Here is a 22,704-nt window from a genome sequence, read left to right on the forward strand (position 1 = left end):
TCTTGGGCCATAACAGCATGAGGAATATGTGTGACTCGATTCAGGTGAACCTGCTTTAACAAGGGGGTTGGACTGGGTGATCTCTAGAGGTCTCCTCCAACCCCTATCATCCTGTGATTCTGTGAAAAGAAAGCAGAGAGTGGGGGCTCTGGTTTCTTGTAGAGGAAGATGAGGGTCTCTAGGATCACAAATGCCTGTAAGAATCAGTAAATCACTCTTTTCTCACTATCTATTAGAGCCCAGGGTGACACAGGACTGAGTGTGATATTCCACCCTCCCACCCTGCTGGGTCCCTGCAGCCTGCTCCATCCAGACCTTGCCAGTCCCCTCCTCCATGCAGCACTGGAGATACCCTCTTTCCCCTGAACAAGTGGAGGAAAAGACTGGCAAGGAAAAGACAGGAGGTGAAGGGGAAAAGAAAGAAAAAACCTTGGTTTGAAAGACAGTCACAGTCTTTCAGATGGCAGAAAGTCAAGCAAGCAAAAGTCCCTTCAAAAAAGGTCTTATTGCAGCATCTGTGGGCAGCTTAGGTTACTTGAGACTCTCTAGTGATTCAGAAGACTTTGACCAAGAAAGTTAAAGCCAGGGACGATCAATGAGCCTCTGCAAGCAGCGTCGCATCGGGTTACCTGCTGAGACCAGACAGCGGGAGCTGCACTTTGTAACTTTGTCTGGGTTTTTTTCCCCTGGTCTGGCAATGAGTCTGGGCATGGATAACAAACCTCTCTCTCCCTCCACACTAATCCTTCCCCTCCTAGAAAACATGTTGTTTAAGTGCCTTTTCCTCCCTCCATTCGTGTTAGAAATGAGAATTGTAACTTCTGGGTGCGTGAGTATCCTGCAGCTACAGGGCAGGAGGGAAGAGCTGGAGAGCAGGAGGACACCGAGAGCATCTTCCCAGATATGGGGTAGGTGTTTGCTGCCAAAGGGCAGCATAAAACACTTCTGATCAGGGCTGCCCTTTGTGGGGAAACCAATAAACTCTCCTATGGCGTCTCAAGTGTCCTGTAAAAACCATCTCCACTGGCACAGCTATGCTGTTAACCCACGGTGGTCACAGCCTGAGTGATGGTGTGTACCAGGTTTGGGTCATCCCTCCACTGACTCAGGGTCAAAAGGATCTGGGAAGGTGGCTGGTGTGACCTTATGAGGAAAGGCCACAGGACCTGGGGCTGTTTAGTCTGGAGAAGAGGAGACTGAAGGGGGAATCTCAATATTTGTAAGTATATAAATGGTGGGTGTCAGGAGGTTGGGGCAGCACTTTTTTGGATGGTATGTAGCAACAGGACAAGGAGTGATGGGATGAAGCTGGAAAACAAAAAGTTCCATTTAAACATCAGGAAAAACTCTTTCACTGTGAGGTGAGGGAGCCCTGGCCCAGGCTGCCCAGGGAGGGTGTGGAGGCTCTTTCCTTGGAGGTCTTCAAGATCCACCTGGACACGTTCCTGTGTGACCTGATCTAGGTGGGAGCTGCTTCTGCAGGGGGGTTGGACTGGATGATCTCTAAAGGTCCCTTCCAATCCCCACCATTCTATGATTCTATGACCTGTATTTGTCATTGTCTCATTCATGGGGTGAGGATGACCATAGATTGTCAGCTCATCAACTCCCATAGCTCAAGAGCAGGACAAGGCTGGGTTCTCCTGCCATATGCTCTGCAACTGGGGTGCAAAGCCAATAGATCCTTAGGTGAGGTTCTTAGGTTCCAAAAGGACATGCAACTCCTCCCAGATAAGGAGAGGAACAGAGAGAGAAGAGTCAACTCCTGGCTCTGCCACCTCCACAGTAGGACAGGCTGGTGATGCTTAAGCAAACCTTCCTCTCTCTGCAGCAAAATGTCAGTTCTTCTGAACCAACAGTGCTTGTTGACGGGCTGCTTTTGCTCAGTCTCTAGAGCTGGTAAAGGCTTCTGGGGGAGAAAGAAATCACAGATGCCCAAATGTTTCATTTGAATGAAAAACAAAAAAGAAGAAAACAAAAAGAGCAGCAATGCTTCACTTCAGAATGACTTTTTCCTTTGAAATTTTAGGCCATTTACTGAAACCTGAAATAAAATCCCCAAGTAAGAAAGTCTGAATGAATCATTCTCCAATTACTAAATGGTATCAGCCTCTTCTAAAATGGCTTTCAGGAACATCTCATTAGAACAAAATAATAAAAACTGGACCACTGGAGGCTGGGGGAAAAACAAAGAGAAGGTTTGAAACATCACAAGTCCTTGCAGAAAATGAGAATATTTTCCTCTGTGATTGCAAGTTGTGACCTGTCAACCTGAGAGTCCCCATCACAGCAAAGGCAGACCCCAGAAGCACAATGAGCTTGGTGTTTAGGGTCTGCATCCTCCCTTAAGGGCAGCTTGTGCATGTTTGACTATCACAGAACGAGACAGAGGCTACACAAGGATGGAATGAGGCAGCAGAGCTGAAGTCTGGGAGAGGCAACTGACATAACAGAGCCAGAGCCAGATCCCCAGGAAGACCAGCACATTTCCCTGCTGCCTCTCCCATTAGGGATGCTGTTGCTCTTCTGCCCCAAATATCCATTCTACTGGCAGCTGGGGTGTTAAGCACAGCCCAGAGATACTGAGCAGGGCTTAAAACTTGCCTAGTCATCATATGCATATGGATCAGTGCCTGTGCATGTCTGCTCTGGAGCTGGTGCTGAGCCCGGCAGGGCCAGGGAGGGCTCATTCAGCTGCAGAAGGGTTTATCCCTGCCCCTCTGCATGTGAGGGGGAAACAAGGTAGAGGAGAGTAGGGATGGAGCCACAAGAAACTAGTTGTGGGGTTTAGAGGGGTGGTTAGATGCTGCTGCATCTGACACAGGAGGAAGCTGCCATTAAATTCAGGCTCAGAGGAAACTTTGCTGTACTCTCATCCCTCTCAGTTCAGGCTGGTGACATTGCTTCGACCTTGCGACCAGGCACCGAGTGCCTCTGTGCCAGCTATTAGCTCTTCAGCCTGGTTCCTCCCCCGCTCCCACCCCGGCCCCTCGCCCTCCCCTCGAGACCCAATGCAGCAACCCAGCACCACATTTTCAATTTACACCAACTAAATGATTCATCGCTGCCTAAAGAGGCCTGAGCAGAGCCCAGGAGGGGAGCAGAGCTGTAACAGCGAAAGGGAGGGGCGAGGGATAAGATGGGGGCTAAAGATACAGAGACAAAAAGCTCTGGTGACCTGCTCTATATTGGCTCTCCTCGTCTTGGAGCAGAGGCCAATCAATCCTCACACCCTCCTCCCCCCCTCCTCTTTTCTCCTGCAGCCGTCTGTGGGTCTCTCTGTCTCTTTCTCTCTCAGAGGACTCGAGTTTCTCAGTGTAAGGTTAGGACAGAAGCTGTGGAAATCGATTCCTGAGCCCTGGCACAGGGCCCTGACTGCAGACAGCCCCGCTCTGCCGTGAGACGATGGATGGAGAGCTGTCCCCAGGCAGCCCCGGACCTCTCACGTGCTGGGAGATGAGGGTACCTTGGAATGGGGGTCTGGGGAAAAGGGTCTTGGAATGCAAATCCCAAAATAAGAGAGAGCTGCATGAGAGAGACAAAAAGACAGACGGTGTTCCCTACCTGGCAGTTTTTACCTGTCTCCCTGTCTACCATTGTTCCTCTTGGTGGTTTATATTCCCTTTCCTCTGCCCCATGTGCTGAGGCCTCATGTGCAGGGCTGTGGCCAGTGCTGGGCTGCCCAGCTGCAGAGAGCCAGGGAAGTGCTGCAGAGAGGCCAGTGCAGGGCTGCTGAGATGCTGAGGGGCTGCAAGATGTGTGTGAGGAGGAAAGGCTGCAGCCCTGGGGCTGTTGAGCCTGGGGAACAGAAGCCTGAGCTCAGGGGGATCTCAGCAACACCTCCAAGCACTTAAAGGGTGGTTGTCAAGAGGATGGGGCAACACTTTTTTCTGTGGTGTCCAGTGAGAGCACAAGGAGTGATGGACATAAGCTGGAACACAGGGAGTTCTGCTGGAATAGGGGGAGCAAGTCCTTTGGTGCTGAGGTGAGGGAGCCCTGGCCCAGGCTGCCCAGGGAGGGTGTGGAGGCTCCTTCTTGGGAGGTTTCCAAACCCATCTGGACACGTTCCTGTGCCCCCTGAGCAAGGGGAACATGCTTTAGCAGGGGCTTGGGCTAGTTGAGCTCTGGAGGTTCATTTCCAAACCCCACTATTCTGTGGTTCTATGATACTGGAGGAGAAAGATGAGTGAAAGGCATGGTTTGCCCATGGGCAATCTGCTTTCCAGTACCACTCTACACCAGCTCTTACACAGCCTGGCTGCCTCCTCCAGCCCTTCCACAAAACAGCTCCCACATCAGCATGGTTGGGTTCATCTGAGCACTGGAAAGCCCCTGGGATTTCTGACTGGGAGGGAAGAGGGAAGGGTTAGCACTCACGAGGGAAAATGCTTGTGGCACCTTTCCCTAGAAATCCTTGTGCAGGAGCCATTGACAATGCATCCCACTTGAGGAAAAGTCTGTTAATGAATCTTAAGGGGTTCTCATGTGCAGAAGATTTCAATAAGAGACTTAATATTATGTCACTCTTACCCTGAAGGACCAAGTACAGAGGTTTCATGTTCTAACTGGGTTGCTGCTGCAACCTGCACTCATCTCAAACCACCCCACTCAATTGTTTCTGCCCCTTTCCTCTCCTTTTGAGGATTTATTGATGGGTGTATTGGCTACTCCTTACCACTGACCCTGGACAGCAGACTAGCATTACTGTGTTACAACCAATGGCCAAATTCATGCTGCCCTGTACTGCTTGCACTTAGTCTGTGCTGTCGTTCTGACAACAGGAAAACACACAGTGCTCTGTAGGATGGATGCAGGGTAAGATAAGATGGAAACACACTGTGAAGTTGTATATGAGTAGGAAATATCCTCAGGTTAACAGTGTGAAAGCTTCATGGGTCCCTGCCTACTAGACCACAGCTCAGGACTGGTTTGCCATAGATCCCTCAAGCCATTCCAGAGCCTAAGTCAACTTGTTGGACGAGTTTGGGGATGGATCACATAGAAGTGAACTGAAATTAAGCAGCCTATCATGGCTTCAGATGAGGCTCACACAAGCTAAAGAGCATTCACATAAGGTTGGAGTATGGTACAGGTTTGTTCCCATTTATTCTGTTCTAGAAAGAAATAGCAAAGAGGATTGCTTCAACTGCATCATTGCCTTCACCAGGAGAGTTTGCAATGCAACAGGAAGAATTCAGAGGTAAGCAGAGGTACTGCAATAGCAGGGTCCATCAGAAAAACCCTCTGTCACTGCCAAGGACACTGTGAGACTTGGAGTGACAGCACCCTGCAGAGCCACACTCAGCTGGAGACGTTTGGTTAGACAGATCCAATGCACTTTCCAGCCACTGTCTCTGCTGAGAGGTTCTTGGCAAATGAAGCCACCCTGCCACTCATAGCCAGGAGCTTAGCCAGCCTGACATCTCCCTCTCCACAGCTTTGGCAGAGGCCTCTCTGCAGGAGGAGATCACTGGCAGTGAAGGCTGCAGAGAGGAAACTTCAAGATCAATAACATCATTAAAAAGCCTACAGAAAACAAAGGCAATGGACTAATCTCCCAGTCCTGAGGACACCTGGACCCAGTGTTCCTCCTGAGGCATTGGATAAGCCAGTACTGTACAATAAAATACCAGTGAAATGAGGTCCCTTCTTGGCCTCTTATACAGAAGCCCAAGAATGTGGACATTAGACAAATTTCCTCAGCATTCTGCCCAAAAAAAAAGCCAAATGAGCAGTTTGGCTCATTTGTGCTCATTTGTTACAGTTGAGTTGACACACACAGGACAGTGCTCAACTTCAGGTCAACATCTTCCCTGAGTGTGCATGCAAACCATAAGATCCCTTTCAAATCTGACTTGGAGTGATCCCCATGATGCTTGCAGGGACTCATTTCCCTCCTAAAGGCAATTGAGATCACGACAGGTCTGAAAGAGGAGAGGTTCAGGTAAGCAGAGGAAAGTTGCTAAGAAAGGTGCTAAGACCTAAGAAAGGTGTCTGAGCCAGGATGTTACTCAGAGCCAAATTGCCCTAAGCAATGGAAACAAGCAGGTAACTGTCACACAGAAAAGAGCTGCTGCAGGGTTTGATTCAAAAGCCATCAGGGTGGACAAGTGCTTTCTTAGTGCAGTCAACAGGCTGTGGATCAAGTAGTTGAGGAGATCTGACCAGTCTCTACCACCCTTCTCTTCCATTGCCTTCCAAATAATGCTTCTCAGTGAAACAAAGTCTCTCCCAGCAGGTCCCAGAGACCTTGCTGGAGGTACCTGAGTGATTCATTAGCTCACCTCGCTCAGCCAGGGACTCAGACAGCATTCTGTATCTCTGCTGTGTGTTATCACAGCCACTGAGGGAAGGTTGTTGGGGGGAAAGCAGGTAGCAAATGTTGTCAGGTACTTACGTGTTGTGAAGGACACACCATCCACAGTGAGGGTCACCCGAGCCCAAGCACTCGCTGCAGGTCTCGTACTGGCTGCACGACTCCACGGGCACCCGAGTGAGCTGCAGGAGGAAAGGGGACAACCCGTCAGGCTTTTCAAGAGGCTCTGCAATGCCCAGAATTACTTGATGGAGGTGTCACCCTCTCTGTCCTCTTCCCTCCATGACTGTACTCCCAGAGAGACATCCCTGCAGAGCTCGGAAGGCCTGGGGCAGACAGAGGGATGTGGCTGCAGGTTGCTCCAGAGTTCAGCCTGCTGCGACCAACACCTCCCCTGTGGCTTTCACCTTTTCCCATGGCCTTTCACACTTAATTGCACAGTTTCACAGGGAATCAACAAATCAGGAAGGCTGTGTGCAGGCTGTGGTGACCTGTCACCTTGAGACTATTCAACAGCGAGTCATCTTCTGCAGCAAGTGCAACTCACTGATACCAGCTAGAGAGCTGTGGATTCTGTTGCTTTCTGCTTTCCTGTGAGAACTGAGGTCTCATGATGTCTCTGCCTCACTCCCATGAGCTCCCACACCACCACCAGTCCCAGGAGAGCATTAGCTCCACTCTCCATTGACCTTACATCTTTCCATCCCTCACCTATCCCATCCCCAGAGAGGTTGCTCCTAGAAGGAGAAGGACAAAGGCTACCAGCTTGAATGTTCAATCACCTTGCTATTACCCTGACTTTGCAGCTCAGAAGGCATTAGAGGTGGACCTGAACAACCCATCTACTGCCAAAATACTGCTTTTTTTGTTTATTTCTTTCCTTTCTTCCTTTTTAACTAAAATATTGCAGAGATGTCAAAGATGGAGGGAATTGCCTGGCCTGACCTGTCTAATGGACCAGAGCCTTTGATTCCTATTAGGTTTTATAAGCCCCTTACTTCTCTTGAAGCCAAACACACAGTTTGGGCCCAATAGTCTCTTCTCCATTGAATAAGCTTCAGAGAGCTTTTACAATATACAGTCATTTGCCAGTGCCTTCACCCCAGCTCATGTCAGCAGGGAGAGTTTATTCTTTCAGATGATATAGTGTGGTATTATCCTGATGAAACACCACTGAGAACTGCCAACTCTAAACTGCAGAACAGTTACTTGTGACAAATGACAAGGGAATACACCTGGATCCCAGTGGCAATTTTTTACTTGGTGCAACATTTGAGAGAGCTGTGAGGTGACAGATGAAGATTAATTCTGATTGCATCTGTAAATCAACCAAGAACAGGCTTTTATATATAAAGATAGATCAGGCAAAATTCCAGACCTTTTCAGTTTGTATCAGAAGTCATCTTCCTAACCCTTGTATAGACACCCCACATGAAGGCTGATAGCCCATGAGCAAAATCTGTGCTTTTACCTCTTACAGGTAGCACTTGCTTTAGAAAACTGGGGGATTTATTAACATCTGCACTATTGCCTGTGTCAGGTCACCCAAAGAAACCAACAGTAGCTACTGAGAGATTTAATAAAAAGAAGGAGAATGCAAAAAGAACCCCCAACCCAAACCCCAAACCAAAACCACGACTCACAACTTGAATCTATTGCCATGAGCATGAGAACACAATCAGGATAGACCAAAGAGCAAGTAAAAGGGAAAGATCAAGACAAGGAGCCATTCCAACTTCATGAAGTTTTAAAGGTAAGGTGTCCTGGTTATGAATGCAATTGTTCCACCTTCCTCAAGCTTCAGGTCAAGAAGATATCAACTGTCTGTCAAATATAAGCTGTATGCTCCAGGGTTTCACACAATTACATTTATGTGGAACCCAATAGTCTGTGTTGCACCCAGCTTCCAAAAAGACACACATTTTTTTTTACAAGAAGACATGAAGTTTCCACCAGAGAGTTTCTGTTTCCACCAGAGAAAAATACAGTGTGAATTCTTGTTCTTTGATCACATCTAGCTCAACCACACCTGTGCTGTGAACATGAGAGTACATGCAGATGAGGCAGATAATTCAGTTTTGGAAGGCTGTAAATCTGCCATTCCTCCATGCAGGTGCAATCCATTGCTTGATCTGCACCTTGCAATGAGAAATTTGTGAATTCAGTTGGGATTGAGGTTGGGCCAGATGATCTTTAGAGGTCCCTTCCAACCCCTACCCATTCTACGACTCTGTGTGTGTGATTGGCTATGCAATTCCTATCCAAACTGCCCTCAATTTAAAGTATTGGATATTAGGCAAAACTTCCCCTAAAGGCTTGTTGGACACTGTCCCAGGCTTCCCAGGGAGGTGGGGGAGTCCCCATCCCTGGAGATACTGCAAAGCCATGGAGCTGAGGTGCTCAGAGCCATGGGTTAGTGATGGGCTTGGCAGTGTGAGGTGAGGGATTGGACTCGATGGTCTTAAAGGTCTTTTCCAACCAAAACTCTTCTATAATTCTATATGGTGCTGCTTGATTTATCCTTATTAGTTGTAGACAGTTCTTCTGAACCTCAGTTTCTGACCTAGTTTACTCCTGTCCTTCAGAAGCAGGCCTTGGTTAAGAAGTTGAAATCAGAACATACACTTTCCCAGAGTCTAGTGGTGTTGGGTTTGAATGTTCTGAGTCAAAATCCACCGGTGACTGTGATATAAGTACAAGAGAGAAGTCCTAGAGGACTGAAATTTGCTGTTTCCTCACAAATTGCTACAAAAAGAATAAATAAAAAGAAATCTCTGTAGGTCTTCTTATTATTGTCCTTTAATTAGCTGTCAAATGATAACCAAGCTCCTCTCAGAGGCTGGAGGAGCCTACTGGGAATCCACATCTTCACCTTTGCAGATATCCTTCCTTTTCAGGGTACTCAGGATGTTTGGGATCAACAGGACATGGTTTGTCTGTGATCTTGGAGCACAGCTTGTCTGTGTCTCTGTGCCAGCAGGCAGAGTTATGCAACATGAGCCTGCACCAAGCTACCACCCACAACCTGTCAAGCACACCAGGGCTGTCCTGTGTCACCACTCCCATTGCTATGTGTTGCTCCAGCTATCTGAGACCTTTTACCAGCTTCACCTCAAGTGGCTTTATGGAAGGATTAATTATAATCACACCACGCTGATAAATGTCTTGGGCTGTAAGTGTCAGACCTTCTAATTAATAAAGAAAGGAAGGACAGCAAACAAAGGAGCAGAGACTGAAAGAAAAGCCACCTAAGGGTTGTCTGCTGAAAGGAAAGAAGAACATCAAGCAAATAAGGCACATCAGAGGTCTTATTTTCCTCTGGAATATAAACTGTAATTAATTCAGCTCAGCTTTCCACGTGGAATGTTTTTGAGCACTGGCTGTGCTCCCCTGGGAGCTATCAGCTTTTCATGCTGCCCCTAAAACATCTCAGAAAGTCCATGCAGCCTCCCAGTTATGGTGCCTTGTTGTTATTCACTGTGATGAAGGGACTTAGACAGCACTGAAGGTTGAAATCTCCACTGTAAACCATGCTGTGATTACTCCTTCCACCCCTTTTTCCTCCTTGGAAAACCTAACAAACGTCCCATGGTCATTTCCCAGCCTTGGGAAATTTTCCAGCCTTCCTGCTGCTGGTCTTTCATCAGAGTGGAACTTGGAGTCAATGTTTTTTTCAGCAAATATATAACCAGGACTTCAGCAGATAGAAGATTAACAAAAGCAAGTTGTTCTTCTTTTTGGGGCACTATGAGCCAGGTCAGAGTCATTTCCACTCCTGCAGTGGGCATGGCTTAACTGATAATTTGACCTCACCATGCTAGAGCAATAGATGGCTATAAGAAGAGACTGCTCCTGTTTTAGGGGCTTATACCTCATGTCTGATGAAGCACATATCCCTGTTTTGTCAATGAGAGATGGAGCTGAAAGTGAGATCTCATGCAGCTGAAGTAAGTGTTACCTAAATATCTTTGAAGATGTGGATTTAAGGCATCTGAGCGACTCCATGTGAGAAGTCCAGGCAAGACCTGACTATTGAACACTAAGTTGTTAAACACAGCATGTACACACTTTGGGTTCATTGAAGAAATGAGGGTAAGTTTCCCACAGATCCCTGAACACACACCTGATGGACATCTAGGAGTTGCTGTGGTTCCAAAGCTCTGTCCATACCAGCTCAGAGGGACAGATGATCTCTGTTCATCTCTGATTTAGGCAGCATTTCCAGAGCAGCCAGCCCACCACAGGGCTTCCAAAATCACTGCTGTGCAATGGAGGGTGTAAAAGACCCAGGAGCCTCCCCACTAGCACCTTGCTTGGACAGAAGAGACCAAAGGGTGAGAACCTGTATCCCTCAAGCAGCTACACCATCCAGACTGTCCCCTACTCACAGCTATCCAGAATGAGGTGTAATCCCAGAGCCAGGATCAGACAAATGGGAAGTGATGTCCTTTTCAAGGGCAGAAAGAAAGAGATGAGCTGGTCCAGCTGCTGGAGCTGCAGCAGGATTTGAAAAGGTACTTTACCTCATCACCACATGCATTCACTGGTCCCCAAAGTCATCATTCATTGGGTTTCTGGCTCACAAGAATACCTTGAAAAAGCTGACAAAATCTGTAAACTGCTGCAAGGTTCAGAGCTGAGCTGCTACATATGACTTCAGGGCTTTCCACACAACATAGGGATGTCCTTATCTCTTGATCCAACCTCAATTCCAGACTGCAGCTTCTCCCAGCCTCCCTTCCACCCTCTATTTCTAGTATGAATGACTTACAGAAAGTCACTTAAAGACAGAATGATTGAGGTTTTTGGATCTGATAGACAGTAACAGCTAATCCTGTTAGAAATTTGGCTCCAGCTTCTGTCATTATATATTCACAAAAGCTCCTGCTAAGTGCTCAGTCATAATTTTCTGGCTCCCATTTTTGACTTCTTTTTATTTCAATACACATTACTTGGTTGGGTTTTTTTCCTCCTTCCTCTTAAACTGCCAACATTCTGGTCAAAACGTGAATCATTGCTCAATCTCTCCTGGTATAATTGGATGTTAATACAGCAGCAGGATTTATTCAGTCTGATGGACTAGGTTTATTTAAATGTACAAAAAAGGCATCTTAAGTAGCCAATTTCCCTCCCAGCAGTCCAAAGATACGTTTCCAAAACACTGAGCAGTGACACTGTCAAGCCATGTGGGTTCTGTGAATGCTGCTGCTATCTTACAAGACTCAGCCAGCCCTGAAGAAACTGTGGAGAGATTAAGAGAGGAGCTTATTTGATTTCAAAGCCTTGACTAAGAGTGCTCATGATAACATGGTTTATTAAATAGAGCAAGGCAAAAAACACCTAAGAGACCACCGCAGGAACCAGTTTCTGCCCCATAACAGTTAGTGAGGATGTTTGATTGCCTGCATGGCATCCCAGGATGCCAGTTTTAATTTGTCCTGCCTTGTGGACAAAGGCACCTTTCATTCCTCTGACATATTTGAGATCCTGGGTCTCAACCACCTGACCTACAAGCTCATCAAAAAGCAGGAACACATAAACCAAAAGGCTAGGGAGCTGAAGCATGGTCTGATTATACTGGTAAGAAACAGGACTCACACACATGATAGTTGGCTGTAAAACTGGTGGGAAAGGAGATGTTCCTGTGGGGATAGAGACGAGGATCTGTGTTTGATTCCAGCCTGCCACTCCACCATGATAACTAAATAACCTGCCAGTCCCACTGGGACAGGGAATGTCATTTCTCATCAGACACCCCCAAGCTCTTCCTCTTCATTGTAGCAGTCTTCCCTGTAAATTTATGCTTACATGCTTGGAAAACTGGAGGCTTTAATTAAGGGGAGTTAATTGGAAGCAGCAGTAGCTGTCAAGGACAAATGACACAACAATTAAACTAGGGGTCAACGTTCCCCTGCTTGGCAGGGCAAACTACCTGTCCAAATGGACTTGTTCACAAAGGGCTTCCTACCTACAGCTGTCTGTGTACTGCTTCTCCTCCTCTCCCCCTCACTGCCTTGAGCTGTCTTGTACATCTTTGGTGAGGGACATCTTTACACTGGTGTTGCCAGAGCAAATCCCTGTCCACAATCACACACCACTCACTCAAACAGGGCAAATAAGGAGAGATACAGAAAGATTTGAGGCCCACAGCATCTGTGGCAATAGCCTCAGGAGCTTTTGGGGTAAGGCTGAGAGAAGTCAGTGCCCATCAGATACTGTCCCAATGAGATTGCTAATGGAGTTCCTACAAGAGCATTACTTTCCTTGCACACCTTGAAGTGTAATTCTCTTCTCCATGCCTCTCTTGGCAGGACTCTGCCTTACAGCTGGTTCAGAAAAGCCAAATTGGGGTCTTTTGAAGGTTTCAGTTGTGAGCTATCATGTGTAAGTCTTGTGGGGAACAGCTCCAGCACAGGATGTATGGAAACCAAAAGGTTTTGCCTTCTCACCAAAGTCAGTTTGCAGCATCAGGATCTAAGTCTAAGCTAGAAATCCATGCTTTGCTGAAGGAGAGACCTTTGGCAGGGCAGGATTTGCCTGCTCTCAGTTTTAGATGGCAACCCAGGGATGAGGTAAATCACACCCTCGATGTTCCTGTGTCTATCCACTGAATATAAAGGGGTCTAGAGAGCCAGCTCAGATGGAGACATTTGCAGTGTACACCTTGAATAGTGAGTGAAGTGAATCTCACACCAATGCCATACTTGTTTTTCTGCTGTTCCTCTAATCTTGCCACTGCAAACAATCCCCAAACATACTAAAGTCTCCTCTCCTCTTAACAGTAGCACCAGCATAACTAGTCATTTTGTTTAATCACTAGGAGAGTGGTAGAAGACATGCAGTTACCTAGCTAGAAAACTGTACCAAGAACTCAAAAGACTTTGTATGATGACACGGGCTGTGTTTGAACAAGTGCCTTTCAACATCTGCTCTGTAAATACAGCCCTTGTGCTTTGCTGTGTCCGAGCTCATTCCTGCTCTCTGTTCTGGCCTTATTTACAAAGAAATAGATACTCAGATAACAAAGATTATCTCAGTCTTTTTTCTTGAAGGCTTGGCAGCTTCCCAGGTTCCCCCTTCAGAGCTGTTCAGCCTATATCCCATGCTGTCCCTTCTTTAAAGCAATCATACTGTAAATACACTTCTCCCAAGAGCATCAATACTCGAGGAGAAGCCAGAGACACCCCAATCTGCTGAGGATGGCTGACAACCCAGAGATCAAGGAGTGTGAGCCCAGAGGTTTCAGTGTTGAATCTCACTCAGCTTCCTTCTGAATTCACTCTTGCTTTTTCCTTACCCAGGAGGCAGAATCCTTCTGCAACTGGGATAGCAACGGGGAAGTCATTGAATAATTTTGGTTGGAAAAGAGCTGTATGATGATTGAGTCCAAAAACTGGCTAATGGCATCCTGGCTTGTATTAGAAATAGTGACCAGCAGGACCAGGGAAGTGATTATGCTCCTGTACTTGACACTGGTGAGGCTACACCTTGAATAACATGTTCAGTTTTGGGACCTTCATTGCCAGAGGGACATCAAGGTGCTGGAGAGTGACCAGAGCCAGGCACAGAGCTGGGGAAGGGGCTGGAGCACAAGTGCTGTGAGGAGGGGCTGAGGGAATGGGGGTGTTGAGCCTGGAGCAGAGGAGGCTGAGGGGAGCCAGGAGCGCTCTCTGACACTCCCTGGCAAAATACTGCAGGGAGCTGGGGGTCAGGCTCTGCTCCCAAGTAACAAGTGATAGGAAGAGAGAAAATGGGATCAAGTTGCTCCAGGGGAGGTTTAGCGTGAAGCTGAGGGATAACTTTTTCCCTGAGAGGGTTGCCAGCCCTTGTGCCAGGCTGCCCAGGGAGGTTGGGGAGTGCCCATCCCTGAAGGCATTCCAAAGCCGTGTAGCTGAGGTGCTGAGGGCCAGGGGTTAGTGATGGGCTTGGCAGTGTGAGGTGAGGGCTGAGACTTGATGATCTTCAAGGTTCTTTCCAACCAAAACAGTTCCATTGCTTCCCTGTTGCAATTCCAGCTGAGAAAGGGTTCTGCCTTCTTGGTAAGGAAAAAACAAGAGTGAATTCAGAAGAAAACTAAATAAGATTCCACATTGAAACCTCTGGACACATACTTTTGATCTCCAGGTTGTCCAACAGCACACTGAATCCTTGTTCCTTGCAAAAATCACAGTTCACCAGCTCAGAGGTGTGGGAGAAGTGTCAAGTTATTTTACCCAAACCTGATGAAATCAGCTACCTTCTTACCCACCATCAGCTCTGGCCAACTTTTTCTGCCTGTTGTATTCAATCTGTGTTTCTCCCTGCCAAGCCCAGGTAGCTTCAGATCCTGCTGAATATCCCATAATCAAGTGTTTCAGCCTGTAAACTGTAATACAAATGAGATTTGCCTAAATGTTTATGTTCAAAACCCTTCAAAATAGAAAGTCTCATGCCACAATTAATGCAGGGCCAGCCCTAGGCTTAATGAGAGCCAGAGTGGTTGCTGAAGCGTGCCTGCTGAGCAAGGGTTAGATCGTTACCCAGGCTCTGTAAAGACTATATATAGATTTAATTGGGATCTGTAATGGAGTTTATGTCACTGCAATGGGCTTTCTCAAAGTCCAACATCACCTGAAGGCTCCTGGTGGAGGTGTGAACAGTTAAAGCACACAGGGAGAAGGTAATAACTGGTTTTGCTCATGATGGCTACTTTCCAGGTTACGTGGTTCCACCATCTTTCCAGATGTTCCCATCATAGAGTCATAGAATCGTTTCAGCTGGGAGAGACCTTTAAGATCATTGAGTCCAGCCTTTGTCCCAGCCCTATCAATCACTAGACCTTCTCCATCCTTACCCTCAATTATCAAGCAGCATCTTCCTACAGATTCATTCTTCAGCAGCCCTCTCAGGTATCCTGTCATGTCTCTTCATCCATTCCTATCAATGCAATACTACCACCACTCTAAATCTTATCTTTATCCACTTTTCATCTCCTTGGGCTAAGATGTCTTCATCTCACTGCCTGGAGGAACTTTGCCTCGTCTCTCCCTTCAGTCACCCTCTCTCTCTCCTGGGTTTCTAGCTCCAATGCTTGATGACCCACGCAGTTCATGAAGGATTGATGATGTTGATCTAATTCCCTTGTGCAGGATACAACCCCTACAAGCACTATCAAGTTGCAGAAACCATGGCAGACAGTTTGAAAAATGCCATTTTCTTTATCTGTCTTCAGACTTTAAACTCTCCATAATGCTACATAAAACCAGCCATGTTGACTGGGATCAACACTCAACATGTTCCAAGTCCTTGTCTTAGCCAGGGAAGGGAAGGGAAGGGAAGGGAAGGGAAGGGAAGGGAAGGGAAGGGAAAAGAGATAGAGAGGGAAAGAGAGGAGAAAGAGAGAGGAGAAAGAGAGAGGAGAAAGAGAGAGGAGAAAGAGAGAGGAGAAAGAGAGAGGAGAAACAGAGGAGAAAGAGGAGAAAGAGAGAGGGAAAGAGAGAGGAGAAAGAGAGAGGAGAAAGAGAGAGGAGAAAGAGAGAGGAGAAAGAGAGAGGAGAAAGAGAGAGGAGAAAGAGAGAGGGAAAGAGAGAGGGAAAGAGAGAGGGAAAGAGAGAGGGAAAGAGAGAGGGAAAGAGAGAGGGAAAGAGAGAGGGAAAGAGAGAGGAGAAAGAGAGAGGAGAAAGAGAGAGGAGAAAGAGAGAGGGAAAGAGAGAGGGAAAGAGAGGAGAAAGAGAGGAGAAAGAGAGGAGAAAGAGAGGAGAAAGAGAGGAGAAAGAGAGGAGAAAGAGAGGAGAAAGAGAGAGGAGAAAGAGAGAGGAGAAAGAGAGAGGAGAAAGAGAGAGGAGAAAGAGAGAGGAGAAAGAGAGAGGAGAAAGAGAGAGGAGAAAGAGAGAGGGAAAGAGAGGAAGGGAAAGAAAGAAAGAGAGAAAGAGAGAAAGAGAGAAAGAGAGTAAACATACATGATGTGTCCTCAGTAGTTGCCCAGCCTTTGGCTATTCTAATTCAGGGGAAATTCTGAGTCTTATATGTCTCTATGCCATAATCTAAACAGCTGATCCTTGAAATCACATTGACTTCTTGCATCTACAGTATGCTCTGACAGGGAGTTTCAAAGGGCCAGACTCCATTGCTTGAAGGAATCACCTCCTTCCGTTTGTTCAGGGCTTGATTTTCAACAGTTTAATTTCATGCCCTGTAATTCTTCACATTTGCAGAGGTGGTGAACTGTCACTTCCTATCCATCTCCTTCTGTCATTCCTAAAGTCACCCATTTTTGCCATACACCCCAGCTCACCTCTTCCCAGGCTGAGGACAGTTCTGCTCCTTCAGTCACCTCCTACATGGAAACCACTTCATATCTCTGATTATCTTTTTCCCTATTCTCTTTTGACCATTTACTTACCCCTTTTAGCCAAATATTAGGCAAGAAGTGAGGCTACATGGTCTAATTCCTCTCTTTACAGCCTTCTCCACCTTGCCTCCTCCTTGGACTTTCAGGCACTGGCCACATCATCAAAAACTGTTAAGCTATTGCCTTTCATAGGGTGCCACCTCTCAGCTTGAGTCACATGAACATGCTTATCCTTCAGGCTCATCCCAGCTGAGAAAGAAAGCACATCAGCTTAAACTGTGATTAAGGCTGCTTTAGCATGGGCTCAGCAGACAGCAGGTAACTCGTAAAGCTCTGTGCACTTCATTGCTTTTAGCAGCATGAGCATAGAGTGGTACTGATCTTCACACAGCTCCTTGGAGACCATGCTACTCCTTGCCATTAAAAGGGGCATTTGTTTTGTTCCCAGAAACCATCACACATATGCCCACTTCGATTTCTTTCCTCTCATAACTGCCTCCTTTCCTTCCCTAAGGCATTCCCCACACAGTGCCATCAAATCTCAGCTGACACAAGCTCTGCATCTTGCCACAGCAGCAGCAGTTGGAGTGATGGCATCAGCTGAAGAGTTATGAGGTCATGCTGGTTAATCTACAAACCAAAAACTTAAGTCCTGAGGCAAGGAGGGCCGTGATCACCTTTGCTTGCAGCTGATCCTGAGCTGTAAGCAGTCATACACTAACCCAACCTAGAGACACAACACTGGGATAAAACCTCTGCCTCTCCAGAGCACTCACCAGCATTGTTAGTGAGTGTTTCAGTCGAGAGTTAACCAAGATCCAGGGAGAAAATGTGAAACAGGCTCTTCCCAAAGCCTTAAGTATATGTCTCTGTTTATTAAATGAGAGAAAACCAGGCAGAGCTCACTGCTGAGCCTTTCCCTGAGAGAGCTCAGCGTGCTTTCAAGGTTTGGGTGGTAATTAATGCTGCCAAAAAGACAACAACCAGGCAGAGATGTAGGAAACTATTTTGGGGCATGTCTATTTGCCTTTAGACACCTCTACCATTTGCTCCTACGTGGAACAAGCAAGAAGCTCCCAGCAAAGCCAAGCTCCATCTCTGCAGTGCTTTCATTTGCACTGGGCTTGAAATGCAGGTTTCCTACTGAGTGCAATGAAGGTTGCTCCATCCCAGCCCCCAGTGTCCATATCTCAAAGCATTAAGTGCATAACCTAGTGCAGCAAGCACTACACACGTGTTTTCCTGGAAATCTCAGACATTTTATTGCCATCAAATGAAAGTTCAAGGGCATTTAATTCAAGGAACATCTAAATGCATAGCATTTAAGGTCAGAAGAGACCATTAGATCATCTGTTCTCTCCTTCAGTAGATCACAGGACACTGCCTGTCCACCCTTACATTGCACCAAATTATCTGGTTTTAGCTAAAGCCTCAAAAGACCTCCCATTTTGATGTGAAGATAGCAAGAAATGGAGAATCCTCCATTTCGTGGTCAATTTGTTCCACTCACACCATAAAAACCCCTTACTGTTTGTCTGGATCCATCAGGCTTTTGGCTTCCAACCACTGGCTCTTCTTTTGTTGCTCTTTTACAGGTTGAAGAGCCCTTTAAGCTTGCTGGTTTCACCCCATCACGATGCTCAGATGTGCTGATTGAGTCATTCCTCAATCTGCCCTCTGATAAATGAACAGACTGAGATCCTTTCAATCCCTTTGAGGAAATCATACCTCCCTACAGATCTTTCCTGTGAGTCTTTAGTGCTCTTTTTCTTATATCCCAGTGCTCTTTCCCAAAAGTAAACTCCAGAGCTGTCCACAGAGCATAACTACAACTCACCCACCCTCTAGCACTCCTCCAAGTCTGATGTCAGCCTGTTTCTGCTATGGGCTGGGCTGGGAGAAACCCTCTGCAAGGATGTAAAGAAACAACCCACTCCTCTATTACAGTCATTGCTTTCTAGGACACATTTCCCACTTCCCAGCCTGACCTAGATTCCTTCTTATGAGACAGAGAAGGTTGCATTTTGTTTGTTTGAGGGAGCCAAAGCCACACAACCGCTCTGCCCTCATCATTATTCATGCTGAGCTAATCATTGAGCCACTGGATATTTTATCTGTGGGATTTAACATCAACTTCCTGCTCATTCATGGACATTCTCAGTAGCTTTGGGCACCAAATTGATCTCTGGAGAATTCTACCAGTAAAACCTTCAGAATCTTTGAGAGCTGCCAAGAATTAAGCCATTTGAGAGATGTCTTCATGCTCTTTTTAATGAGAACAGGCTGTGGTGTTGACCTAAGTGCTGTACAGAAAGATAAAGACAGGGCATCCACACAATAAAACTTCATGATTTCCTTAAAGAATGAATCACTTGTTTCCTCAAAGAATGAAAAATGTCTTATTTTGGGGTAAAAATATGTTACCCAGATGTCATTTGGCCCGATTCAAGAGTAAGCATCAGGAGCTTCAGACTTCTCCAGGGTCTTTACTGCTTAATATTACCCATTCTACTCACTGTGAATCACTAAAGCAAAAGTCTCAGGCTTTACATATTACAAACACACTCCCTAGGCTATTTGATGTAGGGCATTTCAGGTCTCAGGTGTGCAGAGCCAAGCTCAGAAGGGCCCTGCACTAGCCAATGGCTGTGTATTTTGACTTTGCACCTGGCTAAAACACCTTGGTGAATAGCTCAAAATTAGATAGGTTCAATCTGGGCATTGGAAACCCCTGGAGCTGTTAGGAGATGTGATCCCTGAGGCTGAAATGACCTCTCCAAAATTGTGATTGCCCAATGAATATTGGCACCACAGAGGTGCAGCAGCTGACAACCAAAAGCAGACATGGGTCATCCTTTTTCTTGGCTTCTGGTAATAACTCTGAATTCAGGCCTTTGCATGGATCCCTGAGCTCGTGCAGGAGCACACAAGGTGGTGCTTTCTGTCTCCAATCAGTTTCCCTTGCTCTCCTGTAATTTTTTCACATGTTTCCCTCCAGTCAAAGCAGAAAGCTGAGACTCCCATTGCATCTTTCTTTTTATGGAAAGACATAGACAGTGCCCAGATTTCTTGGGGGAAAACACCTGGCATGAGGATCTGTAGAGAAATAGAACTTTTATCCCTACAGACAACTGACCCAAATCAGATTTAAAGCCTTCAACACTCCTTGCTGCTGCTTTGGTACTGTTTGAAACAGTGAGATCTCATTTCAGCTCCTTGCTGCCAGGCATTGAACTCACAAAAGCTGCTTGCTGAGCGGGAGTCCTGCTCCGGGAGGGGAGGGAAAGGACTGAGGTCTGGGGGGGAGGTGATGGTGTTGGACGGCTGCAAGAGGAATACTGCCAGCTGGCCTGTCCACAAAGCAAAGAGACCCAAAGGAGCCCACAAAGCCTTTGCCAATTCTATCCAGGTGGTTCCCAAACTGGCATCTTGAAAGAGAGCGAGGTTAACCCATTGAGGCATCTTAAAGGAGCCCTCTGCCTCAGAGATCAAAGGCACGCTGGTTCCACATCTCTTATTACACCTGCCTCCCTTGTGGGCATCCCTTACAAAAGCTTACAATCTGATTTGGTCTGAGAGTGCATTTCACAGTGCACACCACTCCATGGTAAAAAAAGAGGAAGGAATAACAACTCTAAAATACCCTTTTGTCCCTGGCCAGAAAGAAGAAGGAAGCCTCATTTGGCACATAATGCAAGGGGAAAGAAATGAGAGCAAGGAGTAGGACCAGTCCCTCAGAGAGTCCCTCTGAAGCAGAAAGCCATGCCATGCAGCTCAAAGGACTAGTTCAAGAAAGACAGGGAGCTGCTGGAGAGAGTTCAGCACAGGGTCACCAAGATGCTGAAGGGAGTGGAGCATCTGCCTTGTGCTGAAAGGCTGAGGGAGCTGGGGCTCTGCAGCTTGGAGAAGAGGAGCCTGAGGGCTGAGCTCAGTCATGTTTACAAGTGTCAGGACAATGGAGCCAGGCTGTGCTCAGGGATGGCCAATGATAGGACAAGGGGCAATGGGTACAAGCTGGAACATGAGAGGTACCAAAGAAACACAAGGCAAAAGTTATTCGCTGTTGAGGTGAGGGAGCACTGGAAGGGGCTGCCCAGATGGGCTGTGGAGTCTCCTTCTCTGGAGATGTTTATTCTGGAGGAGTTCCTGTGTGACCTATTCTAGATGGTCCTGTTCTGGCAGGGGGGTTGCACTGGATGAGCTTTCAAGGTCCCTTCCAACCCTTAAGGTTCTGTGGTTCCTGTTCACCTCCAGTAGCTGGGACAATGAAAGTCCCTAACCCCTGGAGCAGCCTCAGCATCCCTGGCAGGGCTGGCTGACACGCACACTGCACGTGGCCCTCGTGCCTCTGACTCTACTGACCCTTTTATCCAGGTCTTACCCTCATCCCAAAAAGAAGCCAGTGACTTCAAAGAGTTTGGAGCTCGGGGCATCTAACTTCCCCACCTCAGTAGCAGTGACCTCCTCAGTGCTCTTCTTTATTCTTCCTCTTCCCCATGTGGTGCAAGCACATGTGCAAGAAAGGGGCAGCTCTCTTCCCCTGTGGTCCTCAGAGCCACTCAGGAAGGGAACAGAGAACAAAAAGCATCAGGGATTAGAAGTCAGGCATAGCACTGAAGTGAAGGTCAAGCACACTCAGGCTTTTATTGGCATGAGAACTGACACCAGTTTTGTTAAAGCAATCTAGCCACTATCTAAAAACTGCTGTGACCACATATACCTTGGTTTAAGAAACCCTCTGATGCACAGACTGGTCAAAGTGGAGGCAGCTGAAATCATAGGATCATTTTGGTGGGAAAAGCCCTCGAAGATCAAGTCCAATCTCTCCCTTTACACTGCCAAGCCCAGCAGTAACCCCTGGCCCTCAGCATCTCAGCTCCATAGCTTCAGGTTCCCTCCAGGGCTGGGCACTCCCCCACCTCCCTGGGCAGCCTGGCACAGGGGCTGACAACCCTCTCAGGGAAACAGTTCTGCCTCAGCTCCAATCTAACCCTCCCTTGATGCAACTCAAGGCCATTTCCTCTTCTCTTGTCATTCATTACTGCAGAGAAAAGACTGACCCCCAACTCACTACAACCCCCTTTCAGGTAGTTGTGGAGAGTGGTCATGTCCCCCCTGAGCCTCCTCTTCTGAAAATCCCCTCTCTATGCATAAGATTTGCCTCCTTTCAACCAGAACAGGCTCTTGGCACTCACAGGATCCACAGAGAGGACCAGAGGTATCAATCACCGGGTGCCACAATCCCCTTCCCTTGTGCAGACAGGAGTGTGCTGCTCCCATGCGTGCATGCACACAGCCCTGGCAGCCACCTAATGGCATCTGCAAGTTCTGCCAGGTTTCCACTGTACAGAAAGGGGCTGTGGGGAACACTATTTTTATTTACCAGATTCCATTTCACACCAGTGAACCACAAAATCGTAACGACAACACTTCTCAGTCCTTTAGCAACCCGTGCTATCTGTCTGTCTGTCCCTTACGGGTCTGCCTGCATGCAGAGTGTGGCAATAATGTATGTCCTGAAGGAACAATATCACCTCTGCTTCCTAAGGATTACAGCCTGCCTCTTCCAGAAACAGCAATCCCTGCCCCTGGTTTATTAACTGAACAGCAGGCGTTGAGAAAAACCCTCACCCACACAATCAGGAGAGTGGTTTTCTCAGCATTTATGGAGAGCAGGAAATTAGGAGCGTATAATAAAACCAGAGGACAGCTGAGGATCAGTTTCTAATCTCATCAAAAAGAGAGTTTCCTTCCAGTTGCCTGGGATTTCACCTGAGGAGATCTCCTGCTTTAACTTCATGAGTTATAATATCACCTTTTTGGCTCGTATTTCATAAAAGTGCAAGAGCTTTGTCTTCTTCCTTTATCAAGTGGACATGTTCCTGTGTGACCTGATCTAGGTGGGAGCTGCTTCTGCAGGGGGTTTGGACTGGATGATCTCTAAAGGTCCCTTCCAACCCCTACTATTCTATGATTCCACCTTCTCCAAAGGACACACAGATTTTACAGGGAACTGTCCCAAAGGGAGGTGAAGGAAGACTCTTATATTCTCCTTATT

General features: G+C 47.0%; 1 protein-coding gene across 1 annotated transcript in view; it reads right to left on the reverse strand.

Annotated features, from left to right (window-relative positions):
• PLXNA4 (plexin A4) overlaps positions 1-22,704 on the reverse strand; it is a 453,732-nt gene that overhangs the window by 154,903 nt on the left and 276,125 nt on the right. The window contains exon 4 of the mRNA XM_061989565.1: positions 6,398-6,498. Within this exon, the coding sequence (XP_061845549.1) occupies positions 6,398-6,498 (101 nt within the window). The remainder of the gene's footprint in view (positions 1-6,397; positions 6,499-22,704) is intronic.

This window comes from Colius striatus, chromosome 1, assembly GCF_028858725.1.
Source record: "Colius striatus isolate bColStr4 chromosome 1, bColStr4.1.hap1, whole genome shotgun sequence".
In the NCBI taxonomy this organism is placed as follows: domain Eukaryota; kingdom Metazoa; phylum Chordata; class Aves; order Coliiformes; family Coliidae; genus Colius; species Colius striatus.